Below are 23,328 nucleotides of genomic sequence, written 5' to 3'. Positions count from 1 at the left end.
AACATTGGATTGAGCTTGATTGTGAAGCTTACTTCCAAAACATTTTAGTTACAACTTCCATGAGTAAGGTACAACAGAGGTCGTGTTAACCGAAAATTGTGATTTTTTTTTTAATCAGTGAATGAAAAATCTGAAGGCCATCTGTCATTTTGACAGATTACACTAAGGGTGATCTATTGTAAATTGTAAATTGCAATCCCACCCCTGTCCAGTTGGGGGCGAGTGCGCTCCAGTCTGGCAGCAAAGCAGGGGATCCAGAACAAAAACGAAACTGTCACGAATGTTTTCCTATGCGTTTGATTACGCACAGGTGAGTACCCAGAAGCTACAACGATCTATCATGCCACATTAAAGAGTGCCAAAACGGTATTTATTGCTTGAATTTCCTAATGAAATGGACAGAATTTGAAATCTGAGATTTTGTTTCATAACAAAAGTAACGCAAAGCTTAGCCTATTGCGATTTCTTGGAAGGAAGACGCACTATGTACTGTTCATTCTTCAGCTGAAAACAGCATAGACCACAAAATTTATTGTGATTTAAGAATCGATATTGTTTTTTTATTTGTTTATCCAGCCCTAGCGTATTTTGTTGTTTTTAAACACTACGGTGTCGTCCTGTAGGTTCATGATTAAAAATGAAAATGTGAAACAAAAATAAAAGCAATTAAATAAGTTATTGTATTTAAAATATGAAAATTAAAATGACTGCTATTAATAGATTATGACAGAATTTTTACGACCCTGTCCGTCAAAATGACGGACAATGTTAAAGTCTAGTGCTACCTCTGGGTACAAAATAGTTTAGTATTTTCAGGTCAATTTAAGTCAATTTTTTGGTTCTTTTTCCATCAAAGGGTCACTGAAAGCAGAATGTTGTTTGGAAAATACTGTTTAGTTGACCTCAAAAGGTCAGAATCAAAAAGGAGTTGTTTTATTTGTTTATTTAAATGAGGCCTGCAATATGGTTTAAAAGTAAGTTTGGGTGATTGTAACTCTGCAGGAATGTACATTAAAAAACATGAAAATGACAAAAAAACAAATCTGTACCTTATTCATAAAAAGTTCCTTGAATAGTGTACTTAAAATGGTGACTGAAACTTGTCTAAGCTTGTAATTTGTACCTTACCTTTCAGACTCCAGGGACATAAGCTTGGCAACATTGTAACAAATGCGAGCATCCAGAACTGCGCAGTTTTCATATGCTTTCCTGGATATTAACACAAAGAGAGAGAGAAAAAAAAAAGTGTAAGAGAGACAGAACTCCCATGAGGGGGACAGGAAATAGTTCTACTAATTCCCACTTTCTGCTTTAACCTGGCATGGGAACACAGTGTTGATAGTCTTGCAGGAGCCAGGCTTCAGTATTGTCTGGCGCACACTGTACTTTATGCTGGCCAAGAATGGCTCACTTAGACAGGAAGAAACTGGCTGACATGTAAAATGACCAGCCACTGTTTCTTTTTATGTGATGCATAAGGGTGAGTAAATCGAAAATCAATGGTACCAAAAATAGTAGACTGGCATGCAACAAATGGGAAGGCTTTTTAAATAATGACACAGCAGTCTTTGTGCAACGACGTACAGTACACACGACACTGAAGACATTAGTGGAATATAATGTGTACACTATGAATTTCAAAATTTCCATCGATCCTAAAGTAATAGGTGTGGGAGTCTAAACAACTGATGACTCTTTTTCCAGTTGACTGCATTAGGACAGACTGCAATATGCTTTGAGACTGATATCTGTTCTGTTTGTTCTATTCTTCCTCTTCGTCCTCTATCTACACATCCTGCTTTCTATTTCTCAGTCGGTTTGGTGGTCACTCTTGTTCTAGAAATCCTTGACCCAGAAGAAGTTAAAGACACGTATTGTCCTGACACATTCTTTGGCAGTAAATGAGATTAGATAAACTGAGTAGATGGACACACTGAGCATCTTGTAGCCACATGACCACTTTAGACCACTTAAAACGAAAAATGTTTGTCATTGTCTTACATGAGTCACACCTCCAGACCAAGCTCAAATTTACTGTGTGGAATGGGAAACCTTAAAGGGCCAGTCCTCCCAAAAATGAAAAATCTGTCATTATTTACTCTCCCTCATGTCATCCCAAATTGAATGACTTATGCAGAACACAAAAGAATATCCAAAAAATGGTCTGACAATTTATCAAAATATTTTCTTGGAGTGTTCTACAAAGGAAAGCAAGTCATACAGGTGCATAAATTACACATTTTGTCCTTGCAGCTAATGGAAAGACAGATCCTAATTAAAGGAGTAGTTCACTTCCAGAACAAAAATTTACAGATAATGTACTCACCCCCCTTGTCATCCAAGATGTTCATGTCTTTCTTTCTTCAGTCGAAAAGAAATGATGTTTTTTTTACATTTCAGGATTTCTCTCCATATAATGAACTTCTATGTTGCCCCTGAGTTTGAACTACCAAAATGCAGTTTAAATGCAGCTTTAAAGGGCTCTAAACGTTCCCAGCCGAGAAAGAAGGATCTTATCTAGCAAAACATTCGGTTATTTTCTAAAAAACAATTACAATTTCTAGACTTTTGAACCTCAAATGCTAATCTTGTCTAGCTCTGTGATGTGCATGCGTACTGTGTGCACTCAGGTTTAATACAGTTAGGGTATGTCGAAAAACTTCCATTTCATGAACTGGAATACGCAGAGCTAGACAAGATGAATGTTTGAGGTTAAAAAGTATATAAATTGTAATTTTTTTTTAGAAAATTACTGATCGTTTTGCTAGATAAGACCCTTCTTCCTCAGCTGCGAATGTTTAGAGCCATTTGATGCTGCATTTAAACTGCATTTTGGAAGTTCAAACTCGGGGCAACATAGAAGTCCACTATATGGAGAGAAATTCTGAAATGCTTTCCTCAAAAAAGAATTTCTTCATGACTAAAGAAAGACACGAACATCTTGGATGACAAGGGGGTGAGTACATTATCTGTAAATATTTGTTCTGGAAGTGAAGTACTTCTTTAACATTGTGACACAGAATGCGTATTGAGAAACTTACTCAAAATGCTGCTTTATTTGACTCTCTTCTGCATATTTTGCAATCCCGTTAATGAATAAAGTGCGTTTCACCTGTAAAAGGAGACAATTTGGAGACATCAGAGTTTATTTATTATCCTTTCAACCATAATATCGATCAATGCTCTATGTTGATCACCATTAACAGAGCAATGTTTCATAGCACTAAACTATGAACCTTAGTCATATTTCATTTGACGCCAAGTATGAATCTGTGAAGAGACAGACGTACAGTCTGTTTGCATTGATAAAAAATTATGAAACAACCTTCCAGGTTTACAGTGTTTGCCTATTTATCTGTTCACATTATCCCACGGTTTCAAAGGACAAGGCTTAAGCCTAGTCCCAGACTAAAATGTAAGTCTGAGCTGTTTCAGTTGAAAAAAACTTGCACTGACTGATCTTAAAATATGTCAGATTCATTGTTTTGCCTTAAGATGCACATCAGTAATGTTTTTACCTAAGGCATATTTATGAAAACTACTTAAACATCCTAATTGAACTATGGCCTAATCCTGGCTTTACCTAAGCCCTGTCTGTGAAACTGGGCATATAATATTTTTTTCTAAAACAACACTTTCTCATTTTTTTTAGCCCAATCAATTTTTAAGTTCCACTTTTCTTTTTTTCCATTTTAAATATCCTGTTTCACCATTTAAATATGCTAGATTATGTAAGTAAAGTGGGTTGCAGTGCAATGTTTACTTAAAATCGGCCAGTGTTTTGGGCTTAAAAGTAGAAGTGTGATACTTATATGTGACCCTGGACCACAAAACCAGTCTTAAGTAGCATGGGTATATTTGTAGCAAGCTAAAAATACACTGTATGGGTCAAAATTATTACATTTTTAAATGCCAAAAATCATTAGCATATCAAGTAAAGATCATGTTCCGTGAAGATACTTTGTAAATTTCCTACCATAAATTTATCAAAACGTAATTTTTGATTTAGTAATATGCATTACTAAGAACTTCATTTGAACTTTAAAGGCAATTTTCTCAATAGCTAGATTTTTTTGCACCCTCAGATTCCAGATTTTCAAATAGTTGCATCTCGGCCAAATATTGTTCTATTCTAACAAACCATACATAAATGGAAAGCTTAATTATTAAGCTTTCAGATGATGTATAAATCTCAATTTTACAAAATTGACCCTTACAACTGGTTTTGTGGTCCATGGTCACATATTCTGTGTTATGATTACTTTGTGTTAAATGATATTATGCCAAATATGCTGTAGATAGGAACTTGTATAGAACCCAGAACATTTCTATGCAGTTTTTTCTGCTCACCAAGTCGTCCTCTTTGTAGTGCATCTTTGACGTGTGTCTCCTCATGCTGTACACAGTCAGTAACAGATAGAAGAAGGCAAATGTAGTGTGCAGCCATAGCAGGTTATTACTGAAAAAGAGCAAAAACAAAGGGATGATTCATTCATCAACAGTCATTCGAGAGTTATTTCAGTGTCACAGATATTACCCGGGCTTACCCAGAATTTAAGTTGGCTATTGTAGTTCGCCCAAAACTGTAGGCATTATCTTCTGCAAGAAGAGAAGACATGAAACGGGTCATACGGAATCTTTAGTCATATAAACTACAGAAAGCAAAACCCGAATGGCTGTGTTCAGATGGGTAATCCTAGATAACTCATCCTCAAACTTTTCTGACTCACCTAATAGGTCTCCTGAGAAGTTGACAGGCAGGACGATGCCCACGGAGAGCACGCCCACCACCACCAACAGACCAATGATGTGCCGCTGGAATGAGAGGTAGTGCACCGAATCCTCACCACACTTCTCCCTGATCTCGTCATCTCTGTAAAGGTGAGAGAGATATGTCAGTATAACATTTACAGGCAGATGTCTTAAACTTCATTTGACTGATGGGTAAATAGCATATTCACAAAGCAATATACCTTAAAATTAAACCCTAATGTAATGTATTTGCTTTGGATTTACATTTACTATTCTGCAGAAGACTTCAAACACTTCATTTAAAAAAAAAAAAAAAAAAAAAAAATTTGAAAAAATATGAGTTTTGCAAACAAAACAAAGAATATTAATAAATAATAATAAATTATTATATTATATAAAAATATAACAATATTATGTTCACAATATAAACACTAACAATGAAATATTTGATGAAAATCTGATTATAGTGCACAACAGTGAATAGTATAATGTAATATAATACTTCTAATACTACTTCTAATTTGAAAAGGACCCTGGGAACTGCTGACATGTAAATGTGGTTATGTGTTAACATACTGAGTTTTGTGATCAGCAATCCAATTATTTTGTAATGAGTTGATTCAGCATGTTAGCAATAATTAGGAAGTCTTCATTTCAGTACTTACAGTATGTTCATAAAGTAAAAGCATTAAGGACTCACTTTATCCTGAAGATGGCAGTGAGCCAGGCACAGAAGCCCTATAACAAAGACAACGAAAAGAACATCACATTCAGTGCACTCTAACCGTCGTCTGTCAGTCACCTCCACATTCAGAGACATTGATAGTCTCTAATGCAGTTTGAGGAGTTGTTAGAGGCTGCGTAGGTGCACATGACACCAGTTTGCATAAGTGCAGTTATTCCAGATCACAGCGGGGAAGGGAGAGGCAAACAAATGGCTGTCAAAAGGCGTTATGTGTGCTATTATGAAATCCACAGGTGTGTGTGCATTAAGGGGGATAGAGCTACAGTAGATGGCAAGAAATTCTTCCTGCGTGGGCTTTTCAAACTGTGTGAACATGAGCGTGAGAGTGAATACGTGAGCTGGGAAGACAAAGGGTATGTTCAGAATGGGAAAATTTATAGCACCTTTTAATTCATTTGTAGCTTGTATACTGTGAACTCTATTCAGAGAGCGAAATCCCTTTCAAATGACTCATGCCAGGGCATGCACCTCTCGACTTGTCGTGCTGCTTTGACCTTCACATAATGAGCATTGCAGATATAGCCTTAAGGTCTGTACACAACAAGGACAACAATTTACGATATCTATAACTGTAAAGCTTTAACAACCATTCTAATTCTATAAAAACACTATTATATAACTATAATAACAAGCCAGTGTTATTTTAGTATAATTGATATAATATTATAACTCTGATTAATTTTGTGAATTAGCTTTTATTTTTATATTGTTTCTTTTAATTGTAGTAATTTTGTAAGTGTAATTTTGTCATTTTATTAGTTTTTTTTATGTCTATATACACTGCTGTTCAAGTTTGGTATCAGTAAGATTTTTACAAAAATACAGAAAAAACAGTAATATTGTGAAATACCATTACAGTTTAAAATAAAGGTTTTCTATTTTAATATATTTTAACATATAATTTATTTCTGTGGTGCAAAGCTGAATTTTCATCAGCCGCTACTCCAGTCTTCAGCGTCACATGATCCTTCAGAAATCATTGTAATATGCTGATATTACTTTATCAACGAAGCAGCTGTGCTGCTTAATATTTTTTGGAACCTGTGATTCTTTTTTTTTTTTTTTCCAGGATTCTTTAATGAATATACAGTTTAAAAGAACAGCATTTATTCAAAATAGAAATATTTTCTAACAATATAAGTCTTTGACATCACTTTTTATCAATTTAACACATACTTGGTGGACAAAAGTATTAATTTCTTTCAAATTTATATTGTTTAATTAATTTATATTTAAGTTTATATTGTTACAAAAGATTTCTATTTTAAATAAATGCTGTTCTTTTAAGCTTTTTTGATTTATTAATCCTGAAAAAAAAAAGCAGCAACTGTTTTCATCACTGATAATAAATCAGCATATCAGAATGATTTCTGAAGGATTGTGTGACACTGAATACTGGAGTAATGATGCTGAAAATTCAGCTTTGCATCACAGGAATAAATTACATTTTAAAATATTCACATAGAAATCATTTTTTTTTCTGGATTTTTGATCAAATAAATGCAATCTTGATAAGCATAAGAAACCTTTAACTTCTAACTGATCCCCAACTTGGAAGTGGAAATGGAAGGTAGGTCTTTATGTTTTAGTTTTAGTTATTTTAGTACTTTAAATTAAACTAAAAGAAAATGAGAAATTATTTGTTGGCAGCTAAAATAAATTACCTGTTAAATGAAACAAAATAACTTATTTTATGCTTAAGTTTCAATTAATGATAATAACCCTGATAATGACCCAGAAACAATATAATTAGAATCAATTACAAAACTAATTTTTCTAGTAACTTATGAATGCTAAAAAATATATACAGGTGATCAATTTACTATTTAGTAATGTGCATAGAATATGTTTATATACTGTATGTTGATTATTCTCTGAATGTACAACAAAATGTATCTAGAAGTTTCTATACAGCAAAATAAAGCTTGATGCCCATTGAATGCTGTTTTACATACACGTTTTAACATTTTAGGGAGAATACAGGGTAAAATGAAAGGATGCTAGTATTCCATTCTGAACTTAGCCTTATGTATCCACACTGATGACCTTGCAAGCTACTTACGTTGTCCCTTTGGTCAAAGTCGACCGAGCTGGACACAGAGGTGAGACGCTCGTATCGGGAGTCTGCAGGTGTCTGCATGGCGGAGGCCACACTGAACACAAACACACATAATCAGACACGTGCCCTCGGAGCACAGCACTCAAGCTAACACAGAAGCGTACAGTCACTTAATGGCATGCCACTTCATTCAGCAGTAATTAGAATGAAGACCGTAGATAATGAAAGATCTGTATAATCATGTTAAAGGACTAGTTCATCCCAAAAAGCAATGTGATTATGCATTGAAAATCTGCAGATCTCTTTTCTCAAAACCTGATATATAAAGTTCTCAAAAACATGTATATTGTGTGTGTTCCACAGGTTGAGGAAATGACAACATTTTAATTCTGGATGAACTAATCTTTTAATAATTGCCAACTTTATCTTAGCATCTTCACAGGTTCAATTCGATGCAAGCTTTATTAATAAGTGATGGGCACTGCTAGGCCCTCCAAGCTCAGGTTACTCCGGCTATATCAGGCCATATCAAGGCTAACCACATGTCAGGCATGCAGCAATAAGTGACTGTGCGAAAAACTCAAACACAGAGTTAGCATTAGCGATTGAGAGGCGTTGCACACAAACTGTTCACAAAGAGACTGCAGTAAACCTAGAAAGGAGAAGAACATGCAGAGATAGGAGCATAAATTTAGAGTTGATTAGAGCCAAAGTGTGTTAAACAGAGAAAGACTCATCAAGAACTGAGCAGAGATACTACTAGTAGATGATACAGTAGCCTCCAAAAGCTATACTTCATACAGAATGAACTTCAGTGCATTAGGTAACAAAATATCAACTGCATTGAGCTTAGAAGTGAGGGTGTGCTGTTTTTCTTTAAAATAAAATTGACAAATGACATTTCGTTTGTCTATATGCATGTTTACACTACCACTCAAAAGCTTTTGGACAGTAAGATGTTTTTATGTTTTTAAAGACATCTCTTTTGCTCACCAAGCCTGCATTTATTTGATCCAAAATACAACAAAAGCAGTAATATTGTGAAATAACTGCTTTCTATTTGGATGTAATTTTATAATGTCATTTATTCCTGTGATCAAAGGTAAATTTTCAGCATCATCACTCCAGTCTTCAGTGTCACATGATCCTTCATAAATCATTCTCATATGCTGTTCAAGAAACATTTTATTATTATTATTATTATTATTATTATCAATATTTAAAACAGTTAAGTTTTTTTTTTTTTTTTTTCAGGATTCTTTGATGAATAGAAAGATCTAAGGATTTATCTGAAAGCATTTATCTGAAATAAAAAAAAAAAAAAAAACCTTTTGTAACATTATACATGATACCATTCAAAAGCTTGGAGTCAGTATGTATATGTATATGTATATATATATATATATATATATATATATATATATATATATATATATATATTTTCTTTGGGCAGGGAAAGAAATTACAGAAATTAAAACTGGTATTTAGCAAGCATGCTTTAAATTAATAAAAAAAAGTGATGATAAAAACATTTTTAATGTTACAAAAGATTTCTATTTCAGATAAATGTTGTTCTGAACTTTCTATTCACCAAAGAAACCTTACAATCAGAAATTCTCAACATAATAATAATAATAATAATAATACAAGTTTTTTAAACAGCAAATCAGAATATTATAATGATTTCTAAAGGATCATGTGACCCTAGTAATGATGCTAAAATTCAGCGTTGAAATCACAGGAATAAATGACATTTTAAAATATCTTCAAATAAAAAATAAGTTATTTTATATAGTAATGTTGACTGTACTTTGGATCAAATAAATTCAGACTTGGTAAGCATAAAAAAAAAAACCCATTAAAAATCTTCCTGTTCAGCATTAATAAAGTACTGGCCAGTGTATGTGTCATTCTCTGGCTACGATATTCACAAACATTGGGACTGATTCTAAAGAGGACCACTTCTACAGGGCACTTAGAATATGTATTAATCCTATCTAATTGTCAATTGACAAAAACAATCAAACAACTGGACAAATCACAGGTATTAATCAAAACTAGGTCTTCCATTTACACAGGGGTTCTCTATGTCACCACAGGATGTTTTACCTCTCCCTGTAAGCCTCTTCCCTGAGGGACCTATAGGGTGCTAAGACCCTGGCCAGAAAGTGCACGCTTAAAGGAACGAAAACGTATTATTTAAAGGTGAAATGTGTTTTTGCAACCATTTGTCCAATTCCAGAGTATACTATAAGTAAACCATGTGTAGTTTGACTTTCTGAAGGGTTCAGCTCATTGGTGCTTGCAAAACATTGCTCTGTTTGTTTTAAAGTGGTCCAACTTGTGCTGTGAGTTTGGGACAGGACTGTTTATCTGGAAGACAAAGTTGTGAAAATGTGGTAGGAGAGTTTAGTAAATCTCTTTGGAAACATTTACAATTTCATTTGGCGCAGAAATGACAATTCACCTTTAAAAGACACAAATCCAAAAGAAACACAATTATATTGATTAGTTCAGGTAAATGTGATGAGTATCTTGAGAAACCCTCAACCAATGGACTCTAGGAAGGAAGTAATTTTAAAAAAGGACAATACAAAGAAGTAAAAAGAGTTAGAAACAGTACACAGTGAACAAAATCACCCCAAATATTCCTGACAGAGCACACAGCAGAAAAAAATGCCAGAAGGTAATTTCAAAAAGCAGACACAAGGCGTCCTTGGAAGAGAGAGCTGAAGTTTAAAAACAACACATACTATTCCTGCTCGTCCAGACGCTGATAGTGCTGATTCCGCCTACGGCTGAGGGAAAAGAAATGATTCAAGTTCATGCTTAACAAAAGTTAGTCAAAATATGATATCATTCATTTTGAGGAAAAACATTCTATTATTCGGCTCATGCAAGTTATTACATGTCATCAAATAAAACCTTTGGTGAATCTTGCATTCTTAGCGTTAGATGGCACGTGACTCTCTTTTCTTTCTTTATTATAAAACAAAATGAAATACAAAAATATATAGTAGTCAACATTTGAAGTGGATCAAAAAAGTTAATCAAAGTTGTCCTAAGACAAGAACGGGTATTGTTTTGGCTTTAGGACAACTTTGATGAAAGGTTTTGATGCACTTCAAATGTTGACTGCTGTATATAAGAATGAATAGTTTTAGATTAAATATACTGCAAGATTGCTGATTAAACTAATTTTCTATAGCTAATAGCGTGTAGATCCAGGTTTGCTGACAGCTTTACAGTTCCACATTACTTCACGCTTGTAAACTAGTAATGTCAGCTTGACCTGTTTTTGTAAGCAAGATTAATCTGTGACATAAGGAAATAGCTCTACACCAGAGACCGTTTCAGGGACGAAAACATGGAAAATGCCTTGGGACAAACTCACGTACATGTGATAACAATGGTAGGAGTGCAGTACTTAACTGTTGAATTATTCATTAAAAATGTAATGCGTTGCCAAGTTGTAACACACACTCCGCTTCATGAGTAGACTTCTCAGGGTTTCACTCTTTAACTTTTATGACATTTAAAAAGAGAACTGAGCAGTCGTAATGTATTTCCCTGTTGTAATTCAGGGAAATGTTTATGGAAGTAAATGTTCAAAACAGATCAATGAATGTAGGGTGGGTACACACAAAAACCCATTACATTTATTTTAGGGTTGACACCTCCTTAAATAATCCTTAAAAATGGCTAGATGCCACCCAAGACTTGGTCTTAAAATATAGTGACTGGATCTGACTCAGGCTGAATCAAACATGGAGAGCAGCTTTTGACATTTGCATAGTAAAAATGTGACTGTTGGATCTGACAGTACAAAAAATTTTTTTTTTTTTGAGATGCCCGGAATATAATCAGATCTCCTGTGCACTTACATGCTTCTTACAAAGGCAGGGTCATATTACTAATCCAATAAGACTGGCTGAGCTTTTGCAAAGGTAGAAGCTTCAGATCTGTACAACCAATCCATTAGCTAAATCCATTATGCAGCTGCTGAGATCATGCTGCTGGCTCGCAGCGTTAAATGCAAGAAACGCACTGCTGCAGGATGCATTTTCTCCTTTATTTCACCAAATCATGACTGATGAATGAAGTGCCCAGCTGTAAATATATAGTCTGATGATTTCACAAAATGTTACTCGGTGCAGGAAAGATGAGTGTTTGTTTGGGGTTAAGTTGGGGCCAAGAGCATGCTGTGATAATGCAGCCAGCTGAGGCCACAGTATACACGCTGGGAATACAGTCATAATGGTGCAGTCGTGACAGTTTTATAGTTATTTTTTTAATCGTACATTAATAGAAATGACTTTTTTCAATATTACGTTAATGCAAATTAAAATTACTGCACATTACAGTAATGAGAATAATGACAGAACATAGCCTACATGTGACGAAATGGTAAATTAACTACTAAAGCTACTATTCATTTTTACCTGTCAGCATCAGAGACCAACGCAAGACGGCCATAATCCCACGCCACCTTCCTCAAGACAGAGAACACACATAGCAGCACCTGGAGATGCAGAACATTCATGTTAGAGTCAAATTCCTCATGCATTTAAACACAAATCTCTTTTTACAGCACCACAAATGTGTGACAAATAACATGCAAATCGAGCACAATTACGAAACATGCATTCCTAAAGTGCTAAAATTTAGAACCGCAGGAAAACAAGAACATAGCTGAATACTCTGAAATATGTGCATTGTGGATCGTAAAGGCCTGCAGTATTTCACAGAAAGCTCTGCTGACATCCACCAAATCTGATACAGTTTCACACTAGTTTATTAACACTTACATTATGCATTTAGCAGACGCTTTATTCAAAGAGGTTTAAAATAGAGGAGCATTAGCAGTATGTCACAGAACCAGCAATTTTCTCAGTATACAATGCCAAGTTTTTTTTTTAGATCACCAGATTAGGAAACAAAGTAGAGCAGAGAAAAAATTTAGAGAATAGAAAAGGAATTATTATCTTTTTTTTTTTTTTTGCTTAGGGTTGTGGAGTGGTTAAGTCCCTGCAGAAAAGGTGTGTCTTCAACTGCCTCTTGAAATTTGTTTGCTAAGTATTTAAAAAAAATGCAAATTAATTGAAAGAAATATCAGTTTTTGCTCTATGGTGGAGTTTACTCACAACTTTAAATCATGCTATATGTGGATGGAAGCAAGCATGAGATCCTCTTTTTTTCTTATTTTAACTGCTTCTTGACATTTGTGATAGTTTTAGCATTTGGGTGAAGGTTAGCAGCTCATTCAACCAGAGAGAAGCAGTTTTGTAAAGTGACGTTGTGAGGTGCCCATTTTTATTTTAAAGTCAACATGAAAACAGCGTCACAACCCAACGTGAACCTCGTAACAGCATTGAAAAGACGGAAAAACTGAGCTACAATAAACTTGTAAATTGATGAAAACGTATGCAGTTAATTTACCGCCTCAGATGTGGCTGTCCAAATCACAGACAAAACTCTTTTGCTGGTCAAAAAAACTCCATTTGAGCATGATTTTCAGAAAATGTTAAGTGCAAGTGTCTGATCATTGATAATGCCAAAATATGAACTCTGATGACGCATTGTTTTAAAAAAAAAAACTTTTTTCATTCCTTTTTTTTTTTGTGCTTAGTGGTGTGCCGTGGGATTTTTTTACTTTTCAAAACTATGCCGCGGAAGAAAAAAGGTTGGGAAACACTGGGTTAACGTTTAACAAAAAACCTGAATAGTGCATAGCCAGGAACAGGTATTAAGAAAGTAAAGATGATAAAGACTGATTCCATGTTGACTTTAAATGATGAACTCATGGCAAATATACAACTAAAATTGTAAGTTTGTGATGCGCACCAAGAAGCACATGAAGTCAAGGGCGAGTACGGTGGGCACTCCTCCGAAGGGTAGACCCTGGAGCACGGTGCTGCGGATCCGGCCCGAATAGCAAAAGTCATTGGAGCTGTTGGCGCTGTTGGCGCTGTTGGTGCTGGAGCAGCTGCCATTGCACGCCTCAGCTTTGGTGACCATCGTGAGCAAAGCTAAGACAACCAGCATCCTTAATACTGCTGCATACTGAAACTCCACCTGTTAGGAGACAAAAATGCAGAGTGTGATGATGTGTATTTTAAAAGTTAATTTTAATTGCATCATCATACAGATGATCCAAAGCTCTTATATTGATCACATGGGGTCTTTATGTGAAATGGAAAAAAAAACTTTTATTGCACGAGTCTGTCATTTTGATTACTTTCTTTTGCTTTTTACAGAAGAAATAAAGTCACAGAAATTTGGAAAACAACATGAGGGTGAAAGCATGCTGACAGTATAGTCTTTTTATAATGTAGTACTTTAAGATATAGCATTTTTAATTAAGATTTAATAGGGCTAATTTGAAATGTAATAGGGCTTTAAAAAGGCTAAATTAAAAACAAACAATGAATCAGGCTCATGCTTTCTTCAGAAAGTAAAGAGAACGGTTTTGGAAATAATCAGACAGGAAAGACCGGTCCTGGTAACCTATGAGAGAATGTGTTGAAAACACATCAACACACATCAGCAGGCACAGCTCAATATCGTAAATCAGCCAGTGTCTAAAGGTGTGACTTAGCGAATTATGCAACTGCACGAAAGCTTTGCTGTGAGTAACTGAAAACAGATCTCTACATTAAAACATTTGTGGACCTCCAAGACTGTGCATGCTGTGCCCTGGCATGCTGCCGCTGACTAACACAGACACATCTATATTCCTCCTACAGTGAGATCAGCCACAAAACGGCTTGACAATGGACAAACAGAGTTCAGTCAGTTCAAGCTCTCTCTCTGAAGCAAAATGTGCCAACTGTACCAAGTTCTTCCTGCGGGAAGAGTGTAAAATTGACAGCCAATATTGTATATTTCAAATTTTAAAGAATACAAAAGAAATCATTTGAATGTTTGCAATGCTTTTCCCCAATTTTTGTTCTAAAAAGCCCCATAGGAGCATTATTAAAGTAGTTACTTGAAATACAATTTAGCTAGCTAAAACAAAATACTGAACTAAAGTTGAAATAAAAAGTATAAAACTATAAAGACATTAAAATACAATAAGCAAAAACATACAACAAAAGAATTATATTTATCCCCAAAAAAAAAAAAAATAAAAAAAAAAATAAAATAAATAAATATATATATATATAGTGTTGCACTACATACCGGTACTTGAAAAGTATCGCGATACCCTGATTTTAAAAATGGTACGATTCTGCATTTTACTAGTACTGGTACTTTAAGAATGCATTTTAATAAGAGCTGTATTTCTGCGTGTTGGTGTTAGAGAATGGCAGCAGATGCGCAGTTTTGTTTACTATACACACATACATGTGAAGCTCGCAGTGTTTTCAGCCTCTGCCGCCTCAATATACAAGTACCTGAACACTTAAACACTTGAAAATAATCTCTAGAACTGCTCAGAGAGTCACTTCATGAGGATTTTACCATTTCTTTCTATTGTCATATAATGAAGACCCTAAAGGTCTTCACAGCAACCTGTCAAAATAAAAGTTCGGTTTAACTTATATTCATATATTACTTAATGTAAAGATATAAAAATATTAATAAAACAATGTTTAAAGAATATTTACCAGAACTTTTTTTATCAGAATTGTGTCAGAAAATTGTAAATACACAACACAGTATTTCTGAAAAAAATATAAATAAATAAATAGCCTATAATAAATTAATTTTTTTATCAAATCTAATTATCCTTCACAAATCTCCTTCAGAGATTCACAAACAAGACTGAATTTGAAAAAAATAATAAAACGTATTTCATAGGGCATTAAAAACAATAAATTGCTGTTAAATATTGCAAGTTTCATGATTTCAATTAATTAGACATGCTAATGTCTGTAGTGGCACTTGCATGAAATTATTATTATTTTATTACATTTTTTTTTTTTAAAGGGGGGGATGAAATGCCTTGTTTTAATGAACAAAATAACTATGATCTCCATTTGGATCATTTATTATTCAATTATTTTTCCTGTTGTTCTATGTTTTTTCGTAGTATTGGTTTTAGTCAGGTATCGTATCAAAGTCCAAAATTTGGTATTCTGACAACAGTAATATATATATATATATATTTATATATGTGTGTGTGTGTGTGTGTGTGTGTAAAACTTTTAATAATATGTTAATAATGCTAAAATGATGCTTTAAATATGCAATCAAATTAAGTGGGGTTAATTTGAACTGGTGTCTGCATTGCCATGGTAAATGAGGTTAAACAGATACTACAGTTTAATCTGCTTGTCATTTGTAGTTTCATTTGCTAATATATTGCACAAAAGAATGCAATCCTACATACAAGGCTGTCAAGTGTGGATTAATGTCAGATCCAAGGTTATGTTAACCGTGACAGCAGGACTCTGACTTTTCCAATGGAAAATAAATACAGCATATAAGGGTGACGGGGGAGAGAAAGTCACATGCTGGGTTTCGTAACAAACCAAGTTCTGTGCCAAACCAGCTGAAGGTGAGGTTAGTCATAAGCATCATCTTTGACATCTTATCACTTCTGATAACTCAAGGAAAGTAAACACTTTTAAAATCGTGTGTAATAGCGGAATTCCTGATTGGTGAACAATGACATCACCCTGCAAATAAATTTCTACCAATCAGAGAAATTTGATATGCAGATAGCACCACAAGAACACTTCAGTGCCGCTCACTTCCATTAATGACTGCAAATGATGCAAGTCAGTGTCAAATTTTTATTTTGCAATAAGCATAAATATCTTGTTTCTCCTTTTCTAAACATTCCTTTCAGCATTTTATTTCATTTATGTTATTTGCAACGCTTCATGGGATTAACTGCATTAATTGTATTAATTAATTCATAAGGTTGTAATGTTGTGATTCACCTCACAGCTGGTTGGTTTGGTTTGTGGCTTATAAAGGCCTGTTCACACCAGTGAAGAAAACGATGATGTTTTAATAATCGTAATGATAATAATTATAACTATAATATATAATTATATTGTTGACGACAAAGAAGAATCATATTGTTGAACAATTTTTTTCGCCTTCGAAAATTATTGGCCGAAAATGGAATTTTTTAGTTTTTGGATGGATGCGAAAAATTACAGAAAATATGAGCCAAAAATTTATTTTAGCTTTGTAGGATTTTACATTTGGATAACTATTAAAAAACAAAACAAAACAAAAAACAAAACACACATACACAATCAGTTGCACAGAACTACAAAATTGACGTGTAATATTAATATAGTCCAATAGTGTCAAATTGTATTGTTATACATTCAATAAAAGTGTGGTTATTTTGTTGGCTTGCATATTTTAAATACAGTATCATTAAATTTATTGAGTAAAAATAAAAAGTCTTACAAAATTATTTTATATTGTTAAATTAAAAAAAGTATACGTTTATTTTATATACTAGTATTTTCAGTTTTGTTTTTTGGCCAAGTGCATCCAGAATTTTGGTTTAGGCCCAGAATTTTAATTTCATTGTATCCATCATTATATTAATATAGTTTCTGTCCAATTTTATTGTTATACTTTTTAAAAAAAGTGTGGTTATTTTATTGGCTTGTATTTTTTCAAATTCAGTATCATTAAATTTATTGAGTTAAACTAAAAACTCTTACAAAATTATTTCATATTATTAAATAAAAAAAGTATATATTTTTAAAGTATATTCAGTTTTGTTTTTTGGTTTCAGCCCAGAATTTTAATTTCAGTGCATCTTTTTTTTTTGTTTGTTTACAGCTGATGAAAAAACAAAACAAAACAAAACATTGACAGCCAATCAGAATCCATCCTGCTTTCAAAAGCTCAAGCAAGTACACAAAAAAACTGCATTGTGCATTTATAATAAACAGAATGATACTGAGCACTGGTGTGAACTCTAATACAGTTACCTTTCTTAGTGTGAACTAGGACCCTAAACAAAGGCTTTTATAAAATCCCCAATACAAACCAAACTTCTGTAACTGTTACTGGCACACTTATTCGCCCTAAACAGTTGGAATTTCAAATTAGATTAATGAGATGCATTAAATTTAACCATGTTAAATGGTTTTAATAAACCGCACATGCTAATGCATTGCCTCTGGCAGCCGTCGAGCTGTTCATTCTGTCTTGCCTGTAGACGTCAGACTAAGGTCTCTAGGAGGCTTTGGGACAGATGGCTGGGACATCCACCCCGCTGCTGTTCTCCTGAACTCAAAGCTAATGCCGAGTCATGAAAACAAACAGCGCATGACAGAAAACGTTACAAGCTTGTGACGGCCAAGCTCTAATAAAAGCATCAGGTTGCAAATAATCCATATTACAGAGAGCCATTCACAGAGAGCCCTTCTTCATTTATGTTCAATTAAGCCTGCTGCCACACGGACAGGTCTTGTGATTTCCTGGCATTGCGGATTCAAAACACATACTGCTGAGTCTGACAGCCAACAGTCTGAATATCCCACAAAGCATCCTGATGTCGTAACGCTGAGCACTGATAGACTGCTGCTCTTTCACCTGTTTTTGAGACGTCTGACAATGTAGTCAGCAGATCAATGAGAGAACTGATTCTGAAAAGATCACTGGAAACTACGGCAAAACATGTGCCTTCCTGGGACATGCTGACACTTGTTAAGTTCTGACCTCAACATGTTTGACAAGACTACAAACCACTTCAGACTTGTTTGTTATATTCAATTATTTATCTAGTTTATGATGTTGCTTTTATATTATCGATTAAGCAAATGGACTTTCTCGAAATGAAGAGAAATTATATTCCAGTCTGCTTCCTAAAGAAACTTTTGAGCATATGAGAATACCAGCATAAAAGTCTGATGTAACATACTTCTCTGAAACTCTTAATCTATAGCACAGCCTCACTGACCTCATTAGTGCACGTATCATTAGACTCGACTCAGCAAAACTCACATGATCTTTAACAGAAGTTAGGGTGTCTGTGAAGGTTCAACATCTCAGGCCAACATTATTAATCTATACGAGTTCACAACACCTGCAGCATTTACTAATATCAGGGTTGGGCAAAACAGGGAATTAACAAACTGTTCAAGTCACGAGTCTGAATTTGAATCAAATTGGCCACAAATCACATGACGCAGGAATGACCAGAAAAGTCATTTAACTTAATTGTGATTCAGAGAATCTCTACAAGATAGTCACTGTCCAACATGAGTTTTGCTACAAGATCACTAATTGTGCCTATTATTTCTCTGATATGTTGAATAAAATATATCAACACAGTAGGGCTGCAAAATGATTAGTCGCAATTAATCGATTCAAAATAAAATTTTATGTTTGCACACTACAGTGTGTACTGTGTATATTTATTATGTATATATAAATACACACACATACATGTATATATTAAGGAAAAAATATGTTGGATTTTTATGTAAAATATTTACATTTATATAAAATATAAATTCTATACAAGTGTTTACAAATACATACACCTGTTTTTTAAAATTAGAGTTAGAGTCAAAAAGTACCGGGTTCGGTACTTTCAGTACTGAGATTTTAAAAACGTCCATTTCCCGCTCACATTTGAGCGCTGTTGAGTCGACATTTAAACATTGCTGATTGGCCATAGTGTTCACGCACTAAACAGACGTGACTGTGATTGGCTACAATGATAAGCGCTTCACGCTCCTTACCGAGTGCTCACACATAAGCACAACGGGAGCGCTTGAAAGCCACGTCTGTCAGCGGATCCGTCTATATGCAGATGTATTAGGGATCCGCTGACAGACGCGGTACTGAAAGTACCGAACCTGGAACCTTTTGACAACTCTATTTAAGATATAAACATATATGTGTGTATTTATATATGCATAATAAATATACACAGTACCCACACATATGTAAACAAACTTTTATTTTGAATCGATTAATTGTGACTAATCGTTTGACAGCCCTACAACCGTTCTCTAAAATAAATTAAACACTGTCAAAACAATCAACAAAGGGAATATATCAGCACCACAAAATATTCATCACATTGTTTTTATATGTTAAACTTCATAAAAATAAATACTGATAACAAAATATACAATAGTTTGCTTATATTGGGAAATTAAGTGTTACTGAAGTATAAAAACTAAATATAATGAAAGTTAAATACAAATTAAATGCACATTTCAAACACTGATAATATTTTTCAACATTGCTCATTTGTTGTTTCTGGAGATGTGTGATTCATTATGAAAAATAAAACTATACAAACAGAAATTACATTAATTAGTTTTAAATTTGTATTTTAAATTCTGCATCCAGTTTCCATGTTGTTGTAATATAATTCTGACTGGTGCACAACTGTAAATAATGCATTAGCCTTCCTACTTTTTAAAGAAGAGTTACATCATGTAAGCAAGTGACCTTGGATCAGTTCAAACAACTGCTATTGTCTGTAAAAACCTAAAAAACAAACAAACAGTTTGTTTGTGATTCCTACACTCAAGACACACTATTATTCTGCAGTGCTTACAAATACGTCACCTTCTTGCCCTCTTGGACTACACTTCAGAGTAGTTTAGCGTTTATGAGACAGACAGACAAATCGAATGCTGTGGATAGGAATGTGTCGTTCTGATAATCTGTTCTTTCCAGGGGTTGTTGGCCTCAAGGTGAAAGCAAACTGTTAATCATTAACCACATTACAAGAGTGAAGTAATACTGGCATCATTTCATGGTGCTAACAGCAGAGCTGTAAATAACATATGACATCATTTCCAAGGTCAGTGTGATACCAATTCACATATATTATCAGCAGTTGTCAATGGAATATTACAGTAGAGTTTGTTACAGTGGAATGTGTTATACAAGTACAGTTACTCCTTCGCTGACTTTTACTGTAGTATCACTGTCTGCTACTGAATTTTATTACCTGTATCTACCACGTATTACCTGATCCAGTGCTGAACTATTTTAACCTGTACTTCGTTTTCATATGCATATGCCACACACCTTATGTCTGTTCTGCCTGAATGTAATTGTGTCTTATGTTTTAGCTAAATGATTCTCATCAGAGAATTTGAACCCTGTTCAGATAAATAGGACAGAAACACACTCCTCGAAAGTATTTTAGGTATTAATAATACAAAACACTGAAATATAACCAAACAGAAATCAATACAGGAACAATGCAATATTGAGATACTGACCGTGTTGACATTTTTCAGTTTAGTAAAGTAAGTTAGTAAAACTTGCAGCAACACAACAAAGATAATTCTGCAATGCAATTGCAATGTATTAGAGACTATATGTACAAGGGGTCAGTTGCATAAAAGGTTTAGACTAGTCTTAAAAATTAGTCAGCTAATTATTTCTTTAAGAACGGTCATAATTTTTTACAACCAGTTGGTCAAACTAGTACTTAAGACACTGTCTTAACATAGAGGCTAGGTTTATGCAACTGGTTCCAGATTTTTCCGAAACCTTGCACTCACTGTGAGGAGCAGTGATAAATTGAAATATTGGCCAGAGTGATTTATGAACTGAATTCAGCCATTTTCAAATTATTCGCATTGACCAATATAAAGTCAGAAGTTTTAGTTTACCCTTGTGCTAGCTTCAAAGTCAACTGACAGACTTGTCTATCAAACTGTATTCTGTAAAAAGCTGAAATGTCTGATAAAAAAAAAAAAACTGTCAGCAGTAAACATTACCATAAAAAAATATGGCGGGAACATTTTAAGTTTTATGGATTGAACTTAATCTTTATGTTGTATTCTAGTCCTTTTGACCTCGAAAGGATTTTCTTTTTCAGAAAAATGCTAGTTAATGTTATCACATTAAACTAAAACACAGTATAACAACTTCCCAACTTCACAACCCCCACTTTATTATTATATTTGTAGTGTTCCTGGTCAAAAATTACCAGCCTTCTAAGACAACTCAGTGTTTCCCCTAGGTCCCCTAAGGGGGGAGTCCTGGTGCCGGTACCCGGTACCCAATGGTACTTTTTATTCTGTACTGTATTCTCTGTGTAATAACGAAAACATTTAAGAAGTCCCAAAATATTCTCAATTTCAACATTTTAAACAATAGGGCCTTACAATCTTTTTCTTTTTTCCTCAGAAATTCTTGTGCATTTTATTTTTTCAAATGAATGATATGATAATGATAATCAAATGAAAATTAAGCCCTTTTATTTTTTTGCCAAACAAGCAGAGTTTTACTGTTAAAATTAATACATGAAAAGAAAAATTGTGTGAATATTCAAAAACTTTTAATATTAATTGTAGTATTTCTTTCTATAATTAAGTGGTTAATATTTATTTTTATCATTTAATTGTTTCATTTAAATTCAAATACAAGACTTATATATTTCTGTTACATGTTAAACTGTACTTTTATTTTGATGGGTTGGCGTTTAGTTTTTTGTTTGTATACAGTATATGATATGATGCTAATTTTCTCAAATTAAATGGTAAAATTCACATGAAGTGATTCTCACAGCAAGATTAAGTTTATGTGATCTTGTCGTCTTATAGTGAGACAATCCGAATTAAGTGACATACCAACTTTTGATTTATTTATCCAAAAATCGACAAGTCTCTTGGCATTTCGCCCTATAGAGTAAATTCCGTTTTTATAAGTGGACTCGCGATCCCGTCCGTGTTTTTGTGAAGGAGAAATTATAGACGCGCGTCCATGTAGAAAAGAAAAATACCATAAGGTTATTTAGTTTGTTTAATAAAAAATTATAGACCTGTTCTATAGGAAAGGTAACCTTAAATGACTTCTGTTGTAATCTGGTGTTATACTGAAAAAAAAAATTAACTTGACTTTCGGGGGTAGAGGAAACACTGCAACTGCCTAAATTATTTTCATTATGCTCCTAAATATAGCAAATATTGACTTAAATCTTTTTATCAACTTGTTTTCATTCAGTTAGCACAAGTGTATTTCCTTTAGGAACTGACTGATCTTAGGCCTCACTGAGTTTATGCACCTCAGTTTTTGAGTGAACGTTGCCAAATTTATCCATAAATACTGCCTTTTTTCACTCCAGAAAACGTAAGCGTTGCATAAGCTCAGATCAATAACGTCCTACAACCAAACGAAACACAAAACCTACGCTAATTTAAAGAAGACAAAATGACAAAGATTGAGTCCAAGATTTGGTGATAACAGCATAATGAGAGATTTACAAGCAGTTTCAAAGACTGGCCATTTTTGACTGAGAACATTTTCAAAGGCAGACTCCTGATATAATGTTAATAAACCAAGGTACTATATTATCTGCTTTGTACCTTTATAATACTGACAAATGCCATAAAAACTGGCAAGCCAAATGATGAATGAAACCATCAAAGGTGAATGACGTTAAATTGCGGCTTTTTTTCCACTGTAACGTATAAGATGACTTGTTATTTTTCACAAACGCAAATAGAACATTTAACAGTATTTTATGTCCCATTAGTAAAAAAAAATGTAGTGAATTCAGAGCTAATATAAATAAGTGTTCACTTTGAGTCAGCAAATAGAACATGGTCAGTCTTTCACCCTGGGCACATGATATCAGTAACTGCTAATGACTACTGATAAAGCAAACCAAAGCCTGAGGGCAACATTACCAATGGAGGCAGTGCATTTGAATCTTGTTTGCTATACCATGCAAACTGTACATTCTCGTTAGAGAGAAGACAGGATGTGACAAATGGAACATAAGGTGAGCCCCAGGAGCAGTTGTTGCCTTGCTGAGTAAGACCTGGTTGAAAGGAGCTTTGTAAGATCTGACGATCTCCTCAGT

General features: G+C 34.0%; 1 protein-coding gene across 3 annotated transcripts in view; it reads right to left on the bottom strand.

The window, feature by feature from the left end:
• Window positions 1–23,328, bottom strand: part of tmem63ba (transmembrane protein 63Ba) — a 34,786-nt gene that overhangs the window by 9,591 nt on the left and 1,867 nt on the right. For 2 of the 3 annotated variants that reach the window (XM_051125945.1, XM_051125946.1), the window contains exons 2-11: window positions 13,401–13,631; window positions 11,999–12,078; window positions 10,310–10,354; window positions 7,560–7,650; window positions 5,453–5,490; window positions 4,731–4,873; window positions 4,548–4,599; window positions 4,351–4,459; window positions 3,042–3,112; window positions 1,129–1,209 (exon numbers count right to left, since the gene is read on the bottom strand). In XM_051125945.1, coding sequence (XP_050981902.1) covers window positions 1,129–1,209; window positions 3,042–3,112; window positions 4,351–4,459; window positions 4,548–4,599; window positions 4,731–4,873; window positions 5,453–5,490; window positions 7,560–7,650; window positions 10,310–10,354; window positions 11,999–12,078; window positions 13,401–13,601 — 911 coding nt within the window. In that variant the 5' untranslated portion in view covers window positions 13,602–13,631. The remainder of the gene's footprint in view (window positions 1–1,128; window positions 1,210–3,041; window positions 3,113–4,350; window positions 4,460–4,547; window positions 4,600–4,730; window positions 4,874–5,452; window positions 5,491–7,559; window positions 7,651–10,309; window positions 10,355–11,998; window positions 12,079–13,400; window positions 13,632–23,328) is intronic. The other variant, XM_051125947.1, reaches the window with a different exon arrangement.

Source organism: Labeo rohita, chromosome 13 (genome assembly GCF_022985175.1).
Source record: "Labeo rohita strain BAU-BD-2019 chromosome 13, IGBB_LRoh.1.0, whole genome shotgun sequence".
Lineage (NCBI taxonomy): Eukaryota > Metazoa > Chordata > Actinopteri > Cypriniformes > Cyprinidae > Labeo > Labeo rohita.
Note: the sequence above shows the minus strand (reverse complement) of the source record. Positions and strands in the feature narration are given on the sequence as shown.